The sequence below is a fragment of the Palaemon carinicauda genome, chromosome 14 (assembly GCF_036898095.1).
Source record: "Palaemon carinicauda isolate YSFRI2023 chromosome 14, ASM3689809v2, whole genome shotgun sequence".
Lineage (NCBI taxonomy): Eukaryota > Metazoa > Arthropoda > Malacostraca > Decapoda > Palaemonidae > Palaemon > Palaemon carinicauda.
This window is the reverse complement of record NC_090738.1, coordinates 14,899,467-14,922,254: the sequence shown is the minus strand read 5'-3', so window position 1 is coordinate 14,922,254 and position 22,788 is coordinate 14,899,467. Positions and strand designations below refer to the sequence as shown.

Genomic DNA, 22,788 nt, shown 5'->3' with positions numbered 1-22,788 from the left:
ATTTTACATTTTACATTGTTTCACACGTCTGTAGCAATCTCATATTGGCTTTGTGCATCCACATATGTTACATTCCATTTATCTCTCTCTTTCTCCCTTTCTCTCTCTCTCTCTCTCTCTCTCTCTCTCTCTCTCTCTCTCTCTCTGGTATTGTTTCAAACTTATCTTTTTTGTTTTCTTTCCCTATATCTCTCTCTACATCATATTCGCCACGCCCAAAGGGTTTGGATTCACCTATTTTCTCATTCAGCATTCCCCGAACCTCTCTCTCTCTCTCTCTCTCTCTCTCTCTCTCTCTCTCTCTGTTTTAGAGAGTGGGTGCTCCCACATGAAATCCAATATTTGTGCAAAGCAGCACACTAGATATTGGTCTTGGCGGTCCGAATGGTGTGTTGATGTAAAAACGCAGAAGGAATTTAAACGAATAGTTTTCGGAAGAGGAGTCTTCATGTTCAAAGAAAACTAAACACAGAAGTATATAAATATATATATATATATATATATGTGTGTGTGTGTGTGTGTGTGGTTATACTTACATACACAAGCGCATATATATATATATATATATGTATATATATATATTTATTGTGTGTGTGTCTGCCTATATGTCTGCATGTTTGTTGTCTGTCTGCCTGACTGTGTGCATATTTGTTTAATATCATTGAAAAAAATATGAGATTGGGAGCTAAAGTTTTCCGTGTAGAAAAGCAAGAAATTTAGAGTATAGTTATATATTCATTCATATTTTAATGAATGATAAGTGATACGAGAGATAAAAGGGCAGTTATTCCATGAAAATATTTTATGGTGATTTTTTTGCGTCTTCCCATGAAGGTAATAGAGTTATAGGATTTGATGAAAGCGCATACCTTATAAAGAAATAAACTTGAATGTAAAGTGTTGCTGTGTAAAGTTATTTTTATGATGATAGGCTGAGTAATTTACTGAAGATGTACTCTGACGATAAATGAAAACTAGTTACACCTTTGAAAGAATATAAATGCTTTGCACAGGTTGTAAGGAATGAAAGACGAGGGTGCTTTGGAGAAACAGTGGGATGCAGATGAAGGGGAGATGAACCTTGATGGGAAGGGATGCTGGTCAAAGGATGACGGATGGAATTTAGATCTTGCAACAAGAAGGGTCGTTTTTTATTCTGGGAATTTTTCTTCGTTATGATGGTTGATCTTTGCATATATCCGTTAGTCTATATGAAGAGGAAAGAAAAGGGCGTAGAAAAGGGCATATCTCTGTTATTCTATATGTAAAAGAAAGAGAATGGTGTAGAAAAGGTTATATCTCTGATAGTCTTCATTATATGAAAAGGAAAGTAAATGACATAGAAAAAGGGTATATCTCTGTTAGTCTTCATTATATGAAAAGGAAAGTAAATGACATAGAAAAAGGGTAAATCTCTGTTAGTCTTCATTATATGAAAAGGAAAGTAAATGACATAGAAAATGGCATATCTCTGTTGGTCTCAATTATATGATAATGAAAGTAAATGACATAGTAAAGGGTATATCTCTGTTAGTCTATATGAAAATGAAAGAAAAGCGTAGAAAAGGGTATTATCTGCATTTTCGAAGAGAATATATACTCAATATTATCGTGTAATACGTGCATTCGAGTAATGGGACTGATAGAAACACCTGTGTACATTAAATTAACTTAAAAAGAAAATAATGCTCTGAATTATTACGTCGATAAGCCAGTACTTAACAAAAAAAAAAAAAAAAAAAAAAAAACAATAACCGAATAACAAAAGGGAATGTTATGACCTTTTGGACTGGTCATCCCGTTGTATCTGGGACCCTTTATCGATAGCATCTAAATATAGAAGCTCTGTTTTAGTGGAATCGATAACCAACAGCTCTCCCTACCCCACCGATCCTCTTCCTTGTTACGTCATCAGCTTCCTCTATTATTATTATTATTATTATTATCATTATTATTATTGTTATTATTATCATTTTTATTATTATTATTAGTATTATTATTATTATTATTATTATTATTATTATTATTATTATTATTTTTATTATTATCATTTTTATTATTATTATTATTATTATTATTATTATTATTATTATTATTATTATTATTGCTATTATCATTATCATTATCATTATCAGTAGTAGTAGTAGTAGTATTAGTAGTAGTAGCCAAATTACGACCCTCGTTGGAAAAGCAGGATGCTATAAGCCCAAGGTATCCAACAGAGAAATCGGCACAGAACAGAAAGAAAATTAGGAAACAAATAGAATAGTGTGCCCGAGTGTACCCTTAAGCAAGAAAATTCTACCCCAAGACAGTGGAAGACCACGGTACAGAGGCTATAGCATTACCCAAAACAGAAAATAGCCACTGAATGATCACATCGCAGAAGTTAACCCCTGAATTAAGAATAATTTTTTTGGTTATCCAGTGTTGTCAGATAAATGAGAAAAGAGGAGAATGTGTAAAAGAATAGGCTAGACTATGTCGTTTTTTTGTATAGGCAAAGGAAAAGTGAACCATAATCAAAGAGGGAACCAATGTAGTAGTATCCTGCTAGAATGCAATAAGGAAACCATGATGGTAACTGCTATTGCCCTTCATGTAATAGATTTTATTAGGATTCCCAGTGTTTGTTTGTACAGCTGTTAGCGAAACAGAAACCTTTGAAGTTATCGTTGGATTACACGAGAGGTCAGCATTAAGCACGTTTTTATTTGTGCTGGTCTTAGATGTGTTAGTGAAGAGATCAGAAATGAAGAGTCGTGGGATTTGCTATATGCAGATGATTTAGTGATTACAGCTGTAAATGAGGAGGACTTACAGAGAAGTGTTTTAGAGTGGCAAGAGACTTTGAAGAAGGGGGATTTGACTGAAGCTATGGTGAGCAGTAAGGAAGGAAGGGACAGGATAGCCATGCATGAAAGTAGAATCTCGGTTATGAAATAGGCAGAACATTTAGATACTTTGGATCTACTATAAGTCAGAAGAGAGCTGTGAGGCTGAAGTTGAGAATAGGATAAAAGCAGCATAGAGGAAGTGGAGGTAGGTAGCAGGAGTGGTATGTGATAGGAAAATTAATAAAGCTAAAAGTCATGATATACAGCGCAGTAATAAGTAAAGCTTGAGAGAATAGAAATGAGAATGCTGAGGGGTATTATGTGAATATCACTTCTTGAAAGAGTGGAAAATTATCAAGTAATAAAGTGAAAAGAGTCCCGACTGTGATGATGTGGGCATGTGTTGAGGATGGATGAATGTTAGGAGGAGGAGATGGGGAGGGAGGCAGCTAATTAGATGGGGAGATAAGGTGAAGGATGATATGGAGAAGAGGTTTGGTGGAAGAGTATGTCTTTGATAGAAGGCATTGGAGAGGGCGCATCACGCAACCGTCCCCTTAATGTAGGAGTAACGCTGTGAAAGAAGTTTTAATCACTATTTTATAGTAGATGGCATTCTCTCTCTCTCTCTCTCTCTCTCTCTCTCTCTCTCTCTCTCTGTTATATATATATATATATATATATATCCACAGTATACTGTATATGTATATATGTATTTGTGGGTATACGTATGTGTATGACTTTATATAATATATATAATATACATATTTGTAACATATATATATATATATATATATATATAATATTCACCAGTCTATTCCATTCACCAGCTGTAAACGTGTACCAAAATCTTCTTGTGTCAAAAAAAGACTTTGGTGCTAGTAACGGCACCCCTGTAAAAAACAATTTAAGATAGGCTGCCGGAAAATTCACGGGTCCATCTTTTGTTTATTTATGCCTCTGAAATTCTAATTTAGCCTTAACTTAATTTTAAGGTAGCCTCCATTAGCTAACCGCCCGTCCCTTCTAATGGGACGTTAGCCACGCTGCCTTTATTCACCATAACCTAATTTAAGCTTCATAGAACAGTTTATTGGACGTGGCACTAAGTGAAACGAACGAGATTTATCTCGCTGTACTAAGGCTGACTTTTACCCCTCCCCCTTCTCTCTCTCTCTCTCTCTCTCTCTCTCTCTCTCTCTCTCGTTGAATATTTCTCGTATCCCTTATTCCTTGGATGATTTTTTGGCTTATTTTCATCTCTCTCTCTCTCTCTCTCTCTCTCTCTCTCTCTCTCGTTGAATATTTCTCGTATCCCTTATTCCTTGGATGATTTTTTTAGCTTATTTTCATCTTTGTCATCTTATTTTCATCTCTCTCTCTCTCTCTCTCTCTCTCTCTCTCTCTCTCTGTCTCAATATGTTTTTTCCTAAATTTTATTTTACGATTCTTCCTTGTTCCTTACCTACATTTTTAGTACATTGTTTACCTTTTGTTTGTTTTACTTTTCCTTGTATCCCCACCTTTACCTTTCCTTCTATTCTTCATTCTTTCCCCCTCCTGTATATTTCGTTCCTACCTTTTTCTGTTTTCCACTTGCTTTCCTTTTGTTCACTCGTTACAGTAACGTATTTTTGTCTTCAAAACGCTTCCCTTTGCCTGGGTATTTTCACGGGTGTAATTGCTTTGATATTCTTTTATCGGACTGAATTTTTTTTCAAATATTCAACTTATTTTCTGACATTTATCGATATTTGTCGGTTGCACTAATATTTCAGTATTTGTTTTTCTTTCTGTGAATTGGGTTCACATGTCATATTTTTTATATCAAATTTCTAAGAATTTTCTCTAGTTATCAATACTAATTGCTTCAGTTAAGTTGATTTTGCATTTATTTTTCCTTAGTGTCGTTCTTCTGATTTTAATACATGTTCAAGATATTTTTTTAAATTTTTTGCCACTATAATATTTACCTTTCGTATATTTGGTCTGTTGGTGTTTAATTTGTTAACGATTTAATAGGTCAAAGGTCAATAACCTCTGTATGTTGATATATTGTTTACCCATTGATCTCTTTATCATAAAAAAAAAATTGTCTACTACTAGGTGATCTCACTGTTAATTTTGGGTACATAAATATGTTTTAATGTTATACATCCTTGGTCGTATTATTATTTTTTTCTGTTTTGCTTATCGAATATTTCTTGTTAGATTTCTTATGAAGCATTATTAATTTTTTAAAAATTAGGGGAGTGATTTTATATGGAAATACATGTAATTTTTATTTTTATTTTTTAAAACAGTTCTTAGCTCATTTTGAAATTATGTTTAGAAAATCACATAACACAACCTTACATACATTTACGACAAGTGGTGCTGTATTAATCCAATTTATTTTTATGACGAGCCAGAAAAAGTTGATTAGAAATCTATCACAATTGATTTTCAATTAAACCCTTAAGAGGACATAAACACTGATTTTATTTGAGAAATGATTCATTGAAATGATTTTGTAAAATGATTCCAACCCGAAAATTTTTCGACTGATTTTAGTCCGAAATATATAAAAATGATATTAGCCTGGAATTTACCAAAAATGGATTTCAATATATAATTCATTTAAATTCTTCCACTCTAGAACTTACTAGAAAATTTTCAGTCGAATTTATTCAGCGCTGGAGTCTGAAACACTGTTACAGAATATTTACCGATTTCCTGACTTAGGTTGGAGTCGCTGTTCACAGAAATTACATGTTTTGTAGGTCGTTTGTATTCCGTCCGGATACAATATGGCGTATAATGCCAGTTTTTTCGTCTTAGAGAACGTCAGGTTGTGTCGTGGAATGTGTTCATTCAAAGTCGCCGGAGGTTGAGATGTGTAGACAGATGCAAATTATATTTTTTTCTGCAGTGAAATGTGTTGGTTGAAATGTAATGAAATAATCCAATATGTTATTTTTATGTTATATAAATATGTATGTATGAATATATGTATGTGAATGTATATATCTATATATATAGTTATATATGTTGATATATATATATATATATATATATATGTGTGTGTGTGTGTGTGTGTGTATATACAACAACAACAACAATAAATGCAGCCGTATCTAGTCCACTACAGGGCAAAGGCCTCAGACATGTCCTTATTCATGCCTGGGGTTTAGCCATTTTCATCACCACGGTGGCTACTGCGGATTGGTAGAGGTGGAAGATTTTACTTTGATCGCTCACAGCAAACCAACCTAGAATAAGTGGCCCTTACTAGTACACAAACCCTTTCTCCACGTTATGGTATACTCACTTGTGTATATGACCAGAGAAATAATCAAAATTAGAAGAGAGCAATATCTTTGATAGATTTTGAATAGTGATGTTTTACTTCCACGGGATATAATATTCATTTTGGACTGCATACCACGTTTTAATTCCATAGATATAAATTATATCTATACATACTTACATGCTTTCATTTACTTGAGAGCTTTAAATCATACTATGCATTAAACATTTAACACTAATGGCTTCTCCACCACTTGCTTGAAATATTCATGACCGTCTCATCCTTTACATGTTGTTTGAATACTTTAATGCGTGCCATATTCATTCATATAAGATCTCGGATTCTTTTATTCAAGATCTCTGAGGTGTCTTTTGTATTAACATAGAATGCCAAGGACAGCCACTTCTTTCGTGTAGCAGGATTGCTACAACATGAAACGTTTATAATTTTCATAAGCTCTTGGGAACATATTTTCAATGAGAGATTGAATTTTTGAATGTTACCCTTCATTATTTCAGTAATGTAAGTGACCCGTTAAAATACGACTAAATATAAATATCTAGGTAGATATGCACGCGGACACACACACTCTTACCAGGGTATGACTATATCCTTTCCCCACTTCAAAGGGAGGGGGAGAGCTTAATGTGGCAGGATATATATATATATATATATATGTGTGTGTGTGTGTGTGTATATATATATATGTAAATATATATTATATATATATATATATATATATACATATATACACACATATACATACATGCATACATACATACATACATATAGATAGATATATGAAATTTATAATAGGGGAGATTCTCTCATCAATTCGTTTAAATTGATAGTTTGTGGAAATTCGTTCGTTCACCCAAGTAGTATATTACGCGTCCTCCAATTACGAGTATATGAACAGTTCATGATACGTGTCCTTCAATAACGTGACAGTTTACGACATCTCCTTCGCCCTGCTGCAGTTGCAGGAAAGGCCATTAAATTCGGACATCTCTCATATCTTTGCGTTAAAATGTTTTTCTATTTGAAATTTTTTTTCAACATATTGTCATTGTTTGCTTGTGTTGACCAACGCAAATTCCGGAAACTATTGTTCCTTGCTCTCTCGAATCGTCTCTTTGTTTTCATATCATGTGGAATAACTCGTGAGATAATAGAAATTCCTCTTAAGTAACAAGTATTATGCACTTTACATTTAAAGTTTCGAGGACAATAGACAATTTCGAATGTTTAAGTTTTCATTGCGATAATAACATCTTACTAATTGTCAAGTGTGAATGTAGATAAATGATGGAATTTTCTTACAAATACAGATAGCCTGAGATATACCTTATAAACTAAAATTTCTAGTGTAAGAATCTGAGTTACCTGACGTTTTATTAGTTTGATATCCCCCAACGCAGTGACAATATCGTTAAGGTTTCTTATGAATCAGTTTACTTTTCAAATGACAAGAAATATGATAGCAAATTATCTTCAAATTACCCCGTGACTGATCAAAATTTAACACGGCATAATGTTTTATTTAATGCAAACGTCAGGTGTAGTTAAATATATTTTGAGTCGTTTGTTCTCGATAAAAGTTATTATCATGTAAGCTTTATTTCTTTCTACACGTTGATATAAATGTTACTTACAGTTCAGTATCAACCATTGGTAAAGATTTATTTTATAGTCACTATTGTTATTTACAAAGCGCAGAAAATTAGATAGAACTCAATCTAAATCGTATTAATAACATATCAGAATTGTATTATTATGAAAGCTATTGTGAACGTTAGTGATTAATGCTGAAGGTAATTGTGGAAGTGTTTTCCCTTAGCCGAGCGGACGTACTGAACAATGAATTATATGCTATTGTTGCTACAATAGATTCTTTTGAGATTGAACTTCATGCATTTTATATGTGATAAAGAAAGGGGGTTGAATTATACAGTGGTTCAAATGAAAGCAGTTCGAGAGAGAGAGAGAGAGAGAGAGAGAGAGAGAGAGAGAGAGAGAGAATGTGTGTTTGCCAGGAAGCAATTGGTGTTTATTTAGCATTGCCTATTGTTGCCAAATTTCCAATGCGGCTTTTGAAGTGTTAATTTTTGTTGACGGAACCACCGTGGAATTTTCACTAGTGTTATTTTATTCCGTATATTTGTCTGTCATACTGTGATGCTAACGAGAGCCTCAATTACCTTGGTGCAACATAAACAAACAAACGATTATTTGAAATAAACAAAAGGATTAAAAACACGAAATAAGTTTGTTCGATGCTCGGCTCTTATCGATCAAAATGCATGAAAATATTTTTTTCCCGAAGACACTGGATTTAAACAAACAATTGAACAACTTTAAATGAATGAAATAGTATGTGCACAACTTTGTGGAAATAGAAATAGAATAGGCCATGGGACCATGAATGGCCTAAACAATCTAAAAGATAAGTGTTTACCTGAATAGAATATAAGGAAATAAAGTGCTGGATAAGACAACCTCAAAGAAACCGATGGATGTTGATTGTCGAATCATAAATAAATATAAATTTCATAATGCTGGAAGAGTTAATAGAATGTTACAGGTATTATAATTAGCCAAGCCGTCTCCTTTGGAGTTAAAGAGTCCTAATTTTCAAAAGCAGATATACTTACTTTTTACCCCTTTGCCATTTTATTCCCTACTTTCCTTTCTGTACCTTCGGTGTAAGTTTTTACTCCCCTTCGACAGAAGGGAATAGAACCCCTTCAATTTCATGCCGGCTCTTATTTTCCCGAGTTAGTCAATCACAACCTCTTGAGAAATTAGGCCTCTATCCTGTGGCTCCTTTTCCCATATCTGCAGAACTTGAAACAATGACTCATTCTTGTTTTCCAAGGCTCTTAAGTTCAAGGAATGCATTCCAGCTTCCCTCTTGCTGCGCCAGATAATCCTTAATCAAGTAGTCAATTACTATTATTATTACACCAATCGATGCAGAATTCAATTACCCTTGTGCCATGCTTTCTCCACAAGAAAGATGGGAACAGTCATAAGAATTAACTAATGATTCTATCGAGAGAACGATAGGTCCGCCGATATAACATATCGTTACCCCTCTGAGAAGGAAAATATATTTCACAGCTGAGGAGTAATCCTTAATAAGAAAGGGAATAAGAACTAATTACTTCCACTTCCTCACAAGGGCATTGCTTTTCGGAAGATCCAAAATAAACTGGTTGGTAACATGACTTAAAACGAAAGAAAGTAAAAACAAATTCTCATGGACCGTAAAATCTGTAATTTCAGGAGAAAAGAAATTAAGAGTTTTTTTTTCCAAAGTTTAAGGAAAATCGCAAACGTTTTCAGGAACCGATTAGGACTATAATTGAAATCTTCTTCGTCATCTGATTAGCCTCGTTTGGGAACTCGTGATTCACATAAGTATTTTTGTATATATAGAGTTTCTTTTTCAAGGTGTTATCCCAGAACTGTCCTTAAAAAAGTATTCAGTCATATGTATGTGCTCACACATACACATGCGCGCGCGCACATACACAAAAATGCAAGTTAACTTCCATAATATACAAGTCATACGAACTATATACGTATTCCCAGCGTTTCTGTCCATATGTGGTAGAGAAATAAAACCATCCCCTTTAGCTTGGATTTTTGAAAATTGTTCTGTATTATATGACAATAGTTTCATTTCTTTTGTGCAAAAATTATACACCATTTTGGGGTCTGCCTGAGCTCTCCCGAGTCGAGAAAATGTGTATAAACACTGACATTAAAATCCACACTTTCATAGTACTGATGTAGTGTCTTTTGAATCATTTTAGATTTTAACATTTCATTTTCAGTTTTGCGATATTAAAAATAAGATACCTTCAGTATATCCGTTGTTTATTTTATTTGTATAATTCTTTCTAGATTTTGTTAGTGTTTTAAGGTGAATAAAACCTTTTTTTCTTTATTTGTTGTATGCTTCTTGGATGATTTACTTTACAATATACGTTAGAACCCCCCCCCCCCCCCGCCCCATCCTCCTCATTTTCTCAGGTAGTGATGACGTAAACTCGCAGACAGCAAAATGAAAAATTTCGTAGAGGCTTCTATTTTATGGGGTGATATATCAAAAGACTTATTTTCTGTGAGAGTTTTTATTACCATTTTTGTAAGCGTGGTGTAACAATGGCTCTCTCTCTCTCTCTCTCTCTCTCTCTCTCTCTCTCTCTCTCAGGGCTGAAGGTTTACTTTGTAAGCTCACGTGTACAAGACAAATTTTGTATTCTAATTTTATTGGATTTTTTTTTCATATTTTATCATTTTATGGGATTAAACATTCACTGCATTTGTTTTTCATAAATTTCTCATCATCAATATAACAGTTACCGCTAGTAATCACTATTATTGAAGTAATTTCACATTGATATAATTTTAGCAAGTAGCTACACGTATATTTTACGGCGTTAAAGTCACAATGCTAACAGGCGTTTTGGTTGTTGTATCAACACACTGCTTCTTGGATTTCATTAGCAACGAAACATCTTCATCTCCCATATACTGTATAATAAATAGCGAGTTTCTGAATATATATATACAATCTTTACTTTCACGCTTAGGGTGAAGAGGGTGTAGTCATACCTCGGTGAGAGGGGTTACCCCGAGTGGGACACTCGGAAACCACACTTCCACAAGTTGAGGAACTAGTGGTTTGTTATTATGAAAGGGGTAAGGGATGGGAATAGTTGAATCTGTTAGTCTACGTGTGTGTATGCATATCTAACTAAATATATAAATAACAACCACCCAGGGCCCTTCTCCACCCAAGGTAGGACTAGGGCGGCCAGGCAATGGCTTCTGATGACTGCAGATAGATTTATAGGCTGCCCCAAACCATCCATCCTTAACTCTATAGGGTGGGGGAGGTTGCAGAACTACAAAAAACTATGTGAGATAAATATTTGATGAATAAATAATCGGTAAAATCTACTTCCTTACGTAATAACATTTATTAATAAAACTGTATAACCTTGGTTAATGATTCAATAGTTTTCACTGCCACTGGCAATGAATTCCCACCGTTCCCCATTATGTAGCAATTTATTTTTCGTTCATATCCTTGTTTCGCCACTTATCCGTCGCAATGATGGCTATCATTAAAAGAATTAACAGCAATCAAAAAGAAAATGAATGCGGAGAAGGCAATCTTTTGCTGAATTAAGACTTGATAACCTCCTTTGCCAATCGCGGATCGATGATTTTACAATCGAAAGTACCTTGAAGGTCGTGTGCAGGAGTGATTGAAATGTCAAAGCTAACGAATTCGACATTGAAATCCCCAAGAGAGAGATTCAGTCAAGGTGAATGTCATTCGAGTCTGGGTCGGCTTAGATAAACAGAAACCATAGAATCGGAAAGGGGCTTCGGTTCCCTGCTGTTTATCCCTCTCTCAACATGAGCAAGAATTTAAAATTATTAATATTATTATTATTATTATTATTATTATTATTATTATTATTATTATTATTATTATTATTATTATTATTATTTTGTGCAGATATTTATTGTATGTATATACACATGTACGTATCCAAACACATACAAACACACACACACACACACACACATATATATATATATATATATATGTATATATGTGTGTGTGTGCGTGTGTATGTGTGTTTGGATACGTACATGTGTATATACATACAATTAATATCTGCATATATATATGTATATATATATATATATATATATAATGTGTGTGAATGTATGTATGTACACACGCACATTCACACACACATACTGTATATACACGTGTGCGCGTTTGTATCTGTTCTTTCATCTTACATAATCTTTCAATGCCCACACCTGCACCACCACTCCCTCATTGTCTTTGGCTACCACATTATCATACGCTTACGTGTGTTAGTGTGTGTTATGTGTGTTAGTGTTATGTAACCATAAAGAGGCTGCAGTCCCATGACTGCATGGACAACCGGCGTTCTCTTAATATCGATCCATCTTCAAAGCACAACCCCTTTATTAGTCTACCAAGGACGCCTCTTCCACCTCCATCTCCTACTCCATCCTCCTCCTCCTCCACCCACACTCACGTCCTTTCGATCCTGCAATATAAGCCTTGACCTTCGCGCATGACCTTTTCTCCTCCGTTCATTTTGCCTTGGTGGCCTTTGTTTTTGAAGCTGAAGTTGAAGTCATATCGAAGGATCCGAATGATTATTTGCAGGAGGAGGCTAGAGATAATTTCATACCTTGTTTTCGAGGAAAAGTAAAAAGGTTAAGTGTGAAGAAAAAAATTTATTCTCTCTCTCTCTCTCTCTCTCTCTCTCTCTCTCTCTCTCTCTCTCTCATATGTGCTATCATGATGTAGATTGTTAATAATGGAAATGGTTATATGTTGAATAAGTGAGGGAATAATACTAGCATGATATCTGACATCTAAATTTGGATGATAGCACATAAAGGATCTTTCAAAACCTTTGATTTGGCTTAAAAACATCTAATTTGTAAGGAATGTCGGTGCTCGCACGTGTGCGTTCAATCGAACATCGACAGAGAGAGAGAGAGAGAGAGAGAGAGAGAGAGAGAGAGAGAGAGAGAGCGCTTTATCCTTTTGTTTTGTCGGTGTTTTATAGCTATGAACACCACGGGAAATTATTTACACCAAGCAGCTTATGACTTGAGTTTTTCAGATTTTATTTGATGATTTTGTTGGGAATTTTAGAACTGTATGACTGCGCACAGAGAATCTGTAATATTTACCTTATTATTTCGTGCTTATCGTCTTGAGAAAGATCCACTGATGAATAAAAAGTGCCTTGGCTATTGATTTAAATTATTTATTATTTCCAGCCATTTATATGAAAAGACAAATTAGTAACCTGAAGGAAAGTTTGAGAGAGAGAGAGAGAGAGAGAGAGAGAGAGAGAGAGAGAGAGAGAGCGATCGAGCGTATTCAAAGTTATACTTCCTATACAAGAGTAGATCGCGTGATGGTTTCAGCGTTCAGTTAAATGGATAATCCATATTACATTGATGTTGAATTACTATATTTATGGTTCAAGAATCATAGCTTTTGCTCGTTTTGTTTTGTATTATTATTATTATTATTATTATTATTATTATTATTATTATTATTATTATTATTATTATTATTATTATTATTATTAATAGTGTAAAACCTGTCTAAAATTTTATAGATATACAGTCATATGACTACTCCCAATCCCCACCCGAGCGACGGGGAGAGCTGTGCGTGACGAACAGAAATATATATATATATATATATATACTATATATATATATATATATATACTATATATATATATATATACTATATATATATATATATATATATATACTATATATATATACTATAATATATATATATTTATATATATATATTTATATATATATATATATATATACTATATATATATACTATATATATATATATTTATATATATATATATATATATATATTGGATAGATAGATAGATAGCAATCCAGACACTAGCTCTTATTGTATAGAGGAGATTATTATTATTATTATTATTATTATTATTATTATTATTATTATTATTATTATTATTATTAATACTCACCAACAACAAGCGATATATTTTGTTCGTATGCTGAAACTCCGTAAAAGATGCACTATGTACACATAAATTGCTATAAAGGAAATTTCTTATTCTTGTGAAGGCAATAAGATTAATTGTAGCTACTTGATTGCTGGTCACGTGACCACCGTCCCAAATGTTGCATGCAGAGGTTCTTATCATATTCTCTTGGTTAAAAAAAAATAAAAGATAAAGTGATCTCAGTTGTAGTACACCTTTTTTCAGATTGCACGTTATGGAACCCCAATAATTCCTGTAAATTGTGCTACTTTTATGTATCTTGGCTGTATTCGTTTAGAATTGGTTATCATACTGACTTGAATGAACTAACAGAATTTAAGGTAGATTAATGATGTTAAAAGTCTTTCACTACGTAATTTATATTATGTATACGTTTATATGTACTGTATGTACATACTGTACATACGCACAAGCACATACACGCTGGCCGTGACTGGAAATATATATATATATATATATATATAAAGAGAGAGAGAGAGAGAGAGAGAGAGAGAGAGAGAGAGACTTTCTCTATATTATAAAGGAGAGATTACAAGCAAAAGATACACCATGTTCACGGTTGTTGCATATTGAAAAAAAAAGATAAACCAAGCATTGTATTAGAGTCTACACAAGAAAGGTTTCCTCATATAAAAATCTGTTCGAAACAGATAATAAATTTCATGGTTGCGTATTGTAAAAAATGTCATATGTTTTTGACAGTTCCAAGAAGAGAGAGAGAGAGAGAGAGAGAGAGAGAGAGAGAGAGAGAGAGAGAGAGTAACACTGTTTTATTTTTTTATATACCATTTTAAATTGAAGTCTGGTGAAGCGTAATGTAGCCCTCATTATGGAATATTGTAAAGTAAAATGTTAATAACAGTTTCTGTATTATATAAAGTCATTAGAGACCTTGTTATGACATCCTAATGATGTTATATAATTTTAAGGACGTACTCCTTATCTCTGTCTCATCTTTAACTGTTGGGTTGTCTTAATTATAGATTATTCTAAGAATGTTTTGGGAGACTAGCTATTAGTTTACATGAATCACGATTGACCAAATTTTTGTGAAAGGTTAATAGTACACATATTATTTTTTTGAGAACTAAGATAACTTAAGATAGTTTAATGCTATATATTTCATGTGAATTAAGGTTTTTATTTTACATTTACAACATTTCCTTTGTACCAGACTATTTTTTGATACCTTTCTCCTTCTTTCCAGGACATTGCGTTCATCAATCCAGCGAATGTGGTGTTCGTATACATGTTGGTACGCGAGCTCGTCAACGAAGAGGTCCACAGTGAACACGAATTGCAAGCTGTCGTCCTTACTTGTCTATACCTCTCCTATTCATACATGGGTAACGAGATTTCTTACCCACTCAAGCCCTTCTTAGTGGAGGAAGACAAGGATCGCTTCTGGGATAGATGTCTCTTCATCATCAATACCTTGAGCTCTTCCATGCTCAGAATTAACGCAGAACCCTCCTTCTTCACCGAAGTATTCACCGAGCTGAAGGCCTGTGGACAGCAGCAGCAGCAGGTCGTCCTCACCCAACAGACAGTGGTCCAACAGCAGCAGGTGGTGCCCTTGGCAGTACCCCAGGCACCACAGCAGACTGCAGCTTGAAATGTGTTGAGAATGTATAACGCACACTGTTAGTAGGATTATTACTGCTTGTTAATTGTTGTTTAGGAAAGAACAAGGTCAGCAGCAGCTCTGTTGGAGGCATTGAGGAACCTAGAAAGTAGATTAGAAAACAGTAGGTGAGTGAATGAGTTATGGATGGCCCACTGGAGGATGTAACAAGGAAATGGGTTGTTTACTTAGTTTACAGTACGTAAATGAATCGTATGAGGACAGGAAGAAAACCTTTGGAAGGGTTATGGAATCTTAAAACTAGAGAAATGAAACATTACCATCTGGGACAGGCCTCAGGCCTTCCAGAACTGCCCTCCATGTCTTCCAGGGCAATTACACCCCCTCAAAGATGAACCTCTGTCCAGTCATACCCAAGTTTAGACCTCTGTCTCTCTTGTGAGCCCAGAAGTGTCTCTAAGCCAAAGTTAAGGTACTCGTGTTGTTTTTAGCCAGTGTGGAACAAGTATGGAAAATCTTCTAGGTTCCCTGAAGATTAGCAGTGTTGGTTTACCTGGTTGCTGGTTCAGTCAGGGTTGTTGATTCAATGTTTTGTCAAAAGGACTCCTACCTTACCCGAGCTCCTCCTCTTTGGATACCTACAGAAAGAAACATCAGCTTCAGTTGAAGACTCATATCTTCCCCTAGAAAAGCCCAACCTGGGATAGTAGAATAGCAATTAAAGTGATATAGTCTCTAATGGTGAAGATAACCAGGCGAGGTAAAGGAAACCTCCTCATTTTGTATGATGTAACAGTAAAGAAAAGAAAGTGTTATACCATGAAGCTGTAATGACCATTGAATAAGAGACAGATATGTGTGCAGTCATGTCTACCTGAGAGATATTTTCTGCGACCAGACAATGCTGAGAAATTTAAGAAAAAGAATGACGTTTTTTGTCATAAATGAGGAGAGGTATTTTGGATACCAAGTTAAAGTTATTTATATAAAATAGGAATTTTTTTCCTCTGAAGAACAGTATGCTGCAGCATAGTTACTATTTGAAAGCAACTGCCTTTGCAAATAATTTATATGCAAGAATAGCAGTATGTGTATCAATTATTATGTTGGTAATGAGTACAGTACTGTATACTTTTTTATGACCAAAAGTAAGAAGTAAGTAATGATATCCTGGATATTGGCTGTGCAGCCTCTGATTGTAGGATTATTGATAGTATCTTATGAATATTTTCTTTACTTCCCTTTGATATTCTCATTCCATTTTCGATCATCAGAAAACAAAGCATCAATCTTCTTTTCAAATGAAATATCATTTGCAACATGATAGAAGCTGCATGGTGATGACACCCATTTCTCAATCCAAATAAATCTTCAGGAAATGAGTTAATCAAATACGGAGTTAATCATAAGAGTGATATTAGTCACTTGTGATTTACAGCTACTTAATATAACCATAGAACCTTTTCTTTTCTACATGGAGTTTTTGATGATGCTGCGAACTGACTAAAGCAAAGTTAGAAGGATTCATTCGGGAGAAAAGCAACTAATCCAAAGCTCTTGTGATCGCATTAGGTTGTGTTTTAGTTTTTAATGTCAAGGGACTGTTTCTCTCCTTGATGCTGCCAACAACAATACCAAAGATTCTTTTCAAATGTGTGATATTACCAGGTGTGGTGGAGTCATACATTACCGGGAAAAGGGCTGAAAAACTCATGTGGTGTTTGAAAAGAAATGAGTGCAAACACTGAAAATGACATAACCACTTCGTACAGATGCCAACAATTATTATTGGTTCAAGTGTTTCGGTATATGGTTAAAACCCTAGCATAATTGATATGGACTAGCAACATATACTGTACTCACTTCTCTTTCTACAATAACCTGTGACATACGCCATTTACTGTATACCGAAATTCTTGATTTAACAAAAAAAAAATTGTGTAGTGAGTATCCAATGACTAGTAGTATAGCCTCAGTCGCAGAACTTCTGACCTTTGGAGTGAATTTGGAAGCTGCTGGCGGTCTGAACACCCTGTTCCCGATCAGAATGCTATTATTGGCATGTTGTAGTGAAATCCATGGCCTCTGATTGGTTTCTGGGTTGTTCATATAATAATCAACGGTCTACCAATGATCAGTTCTTGTCTCTCTCTTCCTCTTCTCTGTCGCGCATCTGTTGTGCTGTGCTGGGCTTGGGACAGGGCTCTACACATCTACCATTACTGTAGAGCCGTTCAGTCAAGTAGAAAACTCCAACTTTTTATTTCAGCTGGCCTAGAGGATATGTGGAGAAGAGTAGATTCAGTGAAGTCAAAGATTAAGGGTCGGAAGCCCCTCTTTCTTTGAGTCGATTGTCAGAGGTGAAAGAGAGAAAATGGAAATGGCAGACTGTTTTGAATAATACCAATACTATGGTTTTTTCTATGGCTACTGATAATATCTTGAGGTGAGAGAGCAAGCTAGTGGCTTGAGGACCAGCCTTTTTAGAGTAAACGTTGATATCATAGGTCAAGTCTCCATCATCCTATTTCAATAAACTCCTTAATCAGCAGACTTAAACTGGTACATTTTCTAATGAGAAATACACATCATTTCTATATTGCGTCAATTGATCTTGTCTAACAACTGCATGTTGGGAACTGCTTTGCTACTGATTCATCCTTAGGTGGAGACTGACCGTGGTCCTATGAGCTTAGCACATCCTTTAACCTATCTTAGCAGCAGTACAGCTATGTCCTGCTGTTACCTAAGAACCAGCCAATTTCAGAGAACATATTCAACGCATAAGTCGTGCAGCTACAGGGTCTAAGGTTCTGTCAACTATTATCATATTGATAATTCAAAGTTGGAATTGCAGAATCATATTGACTTATAATGCACCTCTTTTCATGTCCTCAGGGGCATGGATTGGCTATCTTCTCTAAACAAGGTTGCAGAGAGTAGCAACAAAACATGACTCTATTTTGATACTTGACCACCGACTATCACATCTCTTTCTTACGTAGTTTTGAGCCTTATTGACCATGGCTTAAAGGGTGATAATCAGTGGCCACGGAACTGTGCGTTTGTCGACCCTAGCAACTTAACTACTTTCGCATGATTTTTTTTATTTTCTATTTTATATAATTCTCAATTTCTGCTGTCGACTTAACATTCTGAAGTGCTTTTTTACGTTAAAAACAACGGGTGAGTTTGCTGAAGACTCCTAGGAAATCGGTTTTGTCATTTGTAGCAATGACTGGAGATAATCAAGTGATCATCACACATGACTTACTGGAACTCTGGTTTAACAGAACAACAAAATGATCAGTGATCTTTTGGCATTCTCCATTGCATTGGAAAGAGGCTAGCCCGCAAAGTTGATCAGGGGCCTAACTCGGCTCAACTTGGCAGGGACTGGTAGTTCAATCTGTGAACCAACGTTGATAAGAGCCTCGTATCCATTCATCTATAGTTTCTTTTTCCATGGCCTAAGTTACTGCATCCGATTTTCTTCACCGTCTTTAGTGAATCCATCCCACAAGCAACCTGCCAAGTAATGTAAACCCATTATAGGTGATGGAAGGGTTACCTAAATGGAAGAAATGGGAACCATTGTATTTTATCAAATGTCAAACCGATGTCAGTTTTATTTACTAGGAATGATACATGTTTCTTAAGATAATGATAAATCCTACCTGTTTGGTAGAAGATAAAGGTCATTAATTTAAAAGTTGCCAATGAAATTTAATGACTAATTGTCCTGAATAGTCACTGACTTATTAATTTTGGGCCATTCTTATTCTGATTGGTAAGAAAAAACAAAAAAGAGAGGAGTTGTCTTATTTTATATTCATAGGCTATCATGTTATTGACAACAGTCTACAAACTACCAAAATGGAAAAAAATCTCAATTTTCTTCTCCCTCCGATATATTCTGTGAACTTTCGAACGAAGGCACTCTAGATTAAGACTCCTCTGGGAGAAGTAAAAGGCTGCCTTGGTTCAGAGACTTCTCACGGGAACTCCTAGACAGACAGTCAGAACCTGCCGGAGCTCAGAATCTCCTGTTATTCTCATTTAACACTTGTACTCTCCACCTCATTCTACCGGGGTTTCACGTCAGAAGGAAGGCCAAAATTATTGACATATAATTAATAATAAGCTGAAAGAAGCTCATGGTGGCGATAGGACTATCACCTACTGCTTCTGATCCTTTCAAACTCCCGGTCTCTCCCGGTCAGTTGAGCAAAAGGTGCATTTCAATGACTGTGAAGTCAGTAACCTCAGTGATAGACGTGAATCCAGTTCAAGGCAGAAAGGGGTGATTTAGAGGAAAAAAGTTAGTGGAAGTGAGACTGGGAAGGCATTTTGCTCTTCAGTTTTATCTTTCGTTACCTTTCTTTCGTCTGTAAAATTTGAGGGAAATAAAAAGAACAGACTGAAGACGGTTTCTGTCCTTTTTTTTGTAAGTTTCTCTCTCTCTCTCTCTCTCTCTCTCTCTCTCTCTCTCTCTCTCTCTCTCTCTCTCTCTCTCTCTCTCTCTCTCTCTCTCTCTCAAAAAGAAATTGATTATCTAAAAATCTTTAATTTTACAGACTTTACTATCAACTTAAAGCCTATAATACACAATCCTTTTGTTTTAATTGAAGTTAATTCATTTGTGAATTGAATACTTTTATCAAAATTGGATGCACTGCATGTTTTAAAACTAGGAAAAAACTCGATAATGTTCTCGTTAGGACATCAAAGTAATATAATCTGACTTAACTAATTCTTAAAGTATAAGATATTAAACCAACAGTGATTTTTTTTTCACCCCAGTGTATTTTTATCCTTATCAATTAGAATTAAAAGCGGAAATTAAAGTGATCACAATTTTCTTGTTTTTGAGCCTTGTAATCCACCTTTTATGTATCATTACTACATATTAGTTTTTATAAAACCCCTCTTCTGCCATCTGTCTTTCTCTGCTTTGCAAACCATTAGATTTTTAGTTAGCGAGGCAAATATGGAGGTGTGCTCTGCAATGTGGGAGGAACGTCTGAAAATAGTCATTATTACAACGTATGGCTAACGTTTTGCCTGTTTGTGTTTTTTTAATATTCTTGAATACAGTGTATATTTCAGAAAACAAATCAAGAGGATGCTTGTGTTTCTTACCTGTATTAGCCCAGGAGTCGTTTATACTTTAGAGCGTGTCTGATTTCCCTAATTAACAAAAGAAATTGAGTACATGAATGTTGTGAAATAAAGCAGGTTTATTGTACATCAGTGAACACTTTCTAAATGAAAACAGTCTGTGCGAAAGGTTCTTCACTGAAGTACATTAACTGTACAAGGTTCTCACTTCCTTGGTTGTTATGACTACTATTATCGTTTTGTAAAAATAATAATATAGTGAATGCCGTGAGCGCTGGTTCGCACCTACTCCTCCAGTTTAGGCTCTGAATCAAACTGCCCTGATATCTCTCACATAACCTAACCTTTTCTATAAGCATCATCTCGCTCGAGCTTCAAATACTACAACAGCATCGATGATCGTCAAACAAAAGTTGGAGGAAACTGGACAAGCGGTTGCGAGGCAGCGCTCTCCGGTGCGTCAATCGGTCCTTTGCCACAAAATAATGAATATCTTATTTAGGGAGATTTTATTTTAATAATAAAAAGAATAATAGGCTGCAAACATTGTTGATTTGTCATTCTACCTAACCGAATACTCTCCGACATTGTTTATTGTTTGAATTGAGGTGATTATTTGATATTCCAGCATCTTGTAGAGTTTGACCTGTGTTTGTGTTACTGCGGCATGTCTCTGTACATTATGTTTATACTATTTATAGATTATATTATTTATTGTTTACTTGTTGACAACACCTGAAAGAAAGATGTGCTTTCAAATGCTTCATAACTCCGAGTATTTTTGTTTTATCACTTCAGGAGAATGCTTTTAGAGAAACAAAATACTCGCACTCAGGAAATCAATGAATTAATGGAATAGCATATTTCGACTCATATTTAACCACTGATCATCTTTCTCTCTAAAAATTCATTGGCCATCGCAATTGGTCCCAAAAGACTACTTCATTGGTGGCCGATGATCTGTCGTCATTTCAACAGTCCATGTTCCTGGGTGCGAGAGATCAGCTCTCTCTCAAAGTGTGTTTTTAGTCCCATTGATATATTCTATCGAGATTAAACAGAAAATGTCCTGCCCCTGTATCCACCAGCCATCTTCTGCAATGCATTGAGATGATAAGTTAAGAATAAAAGCTACCAAAAAAATGATGAAAAAAAAGAATATTACGAGAATGGAAAAAGTTGAAATTTGTAAAAGACCCTTTTGCTCAGTCTCCGAAAGCCAACGTTCTTTCAGATTAAAAAAAAAAAAAACATGGCTTTTTAGCAAGAGACTAGAATACCTGCTACAATTATGTACATTTGGTGTAAAGACTCTTATATAATTAAACTGATATATATCTCTATACTTGTGTTTAACTATCCTTTAATATTGCAGTCAGAAGGGACGTATAATGCCAAGCATTATATTTAAAGATTAATATATATATATATATATATATATATATATATATATATATATATATATATATATATATATATATATATATATGTATATATGTATATATATATATATATATATATATATATATATATATATATATATATATATATATATATATATTATATATTATATATATATTATTATTATTATTATTATTATTATTATTATTATTATTATTATTATTATTATTATTATTATTATTATTATTATGATGTCTGCAGCATTTGTGTAGGCAATTGTTATGCCTTCCTACACCAAACGTTCAATTACATAGATTTAACAGTAGTATTGATGTTACAATATAACAACACATTCTGTTCTTTCATTTCGCTTAGAATTTTTAAGTAATTTTTATGGTAAATAATTAGATTTCTTGATTTCAGTTTATTATATATTCATAATGTACAATATAAAAGTTAATTATTTGTAATCATAAGAGTTAGTGTATTATTTTTTTTAGCTTAATTGATGAAATTATCATGGAATTCAACTGTGGCCTTCAATGCTCTCGCTGCATTTATGTTATTGTTAGTATTACTAGCTAAGCCCAACCCTAGTTGGAAAAGCAGGATGCTACAATCCCAAGGGACCCAACAGGGAAAATAGCCTAGTGAGGAAAGGAAATAAGGAAACAAAAAGAATAGTGTGCTTGAGTGTACCCTCAAGCAAGACAACTCTCATATAAGAGAGCAGATGGCGATGGTAAAGAGGCTGTGACACTACCCAAGCCTACTTAGCAATGGTTTAGTAATGGAATAAATTCTCCTAGAATAACTGCTTACCATAGCTAGAGAGTCTCTTTTACCCTTACTAAGTAGAAAAAAGCCACTGAACATGTACAGTGCAATAGTTAGCCCCTTGAG

The 22,788-nt window shown here is 34.5% G+C and overlaps 1 protein-coding gene across 1 annotated transcript in view; it reads left to right on the top strand.

The window, feature by feature from the left end:
• The window catches only part of Cdk5alpha (Cdk5 activator-like protein), a 181,232-nt gene extending 159,405 nt beyond the window's left edge, over positions 1-21,827 (top strand). The window contains exon 2 of the mRNA XM_068386836.1: positions 14,986-21,827. Within this exon, the coding sequence (XP_068242937.1) occupies positions 14,986-15,393 (408 nt within the window). The 3' untranslated portion in view covers positions 15,394-21,827. The remainder of the gene's footprint in view (positions 1-14,985) is intronic.
• Positions 21,828-22,788: the final 961 nt, after the last annotated feature.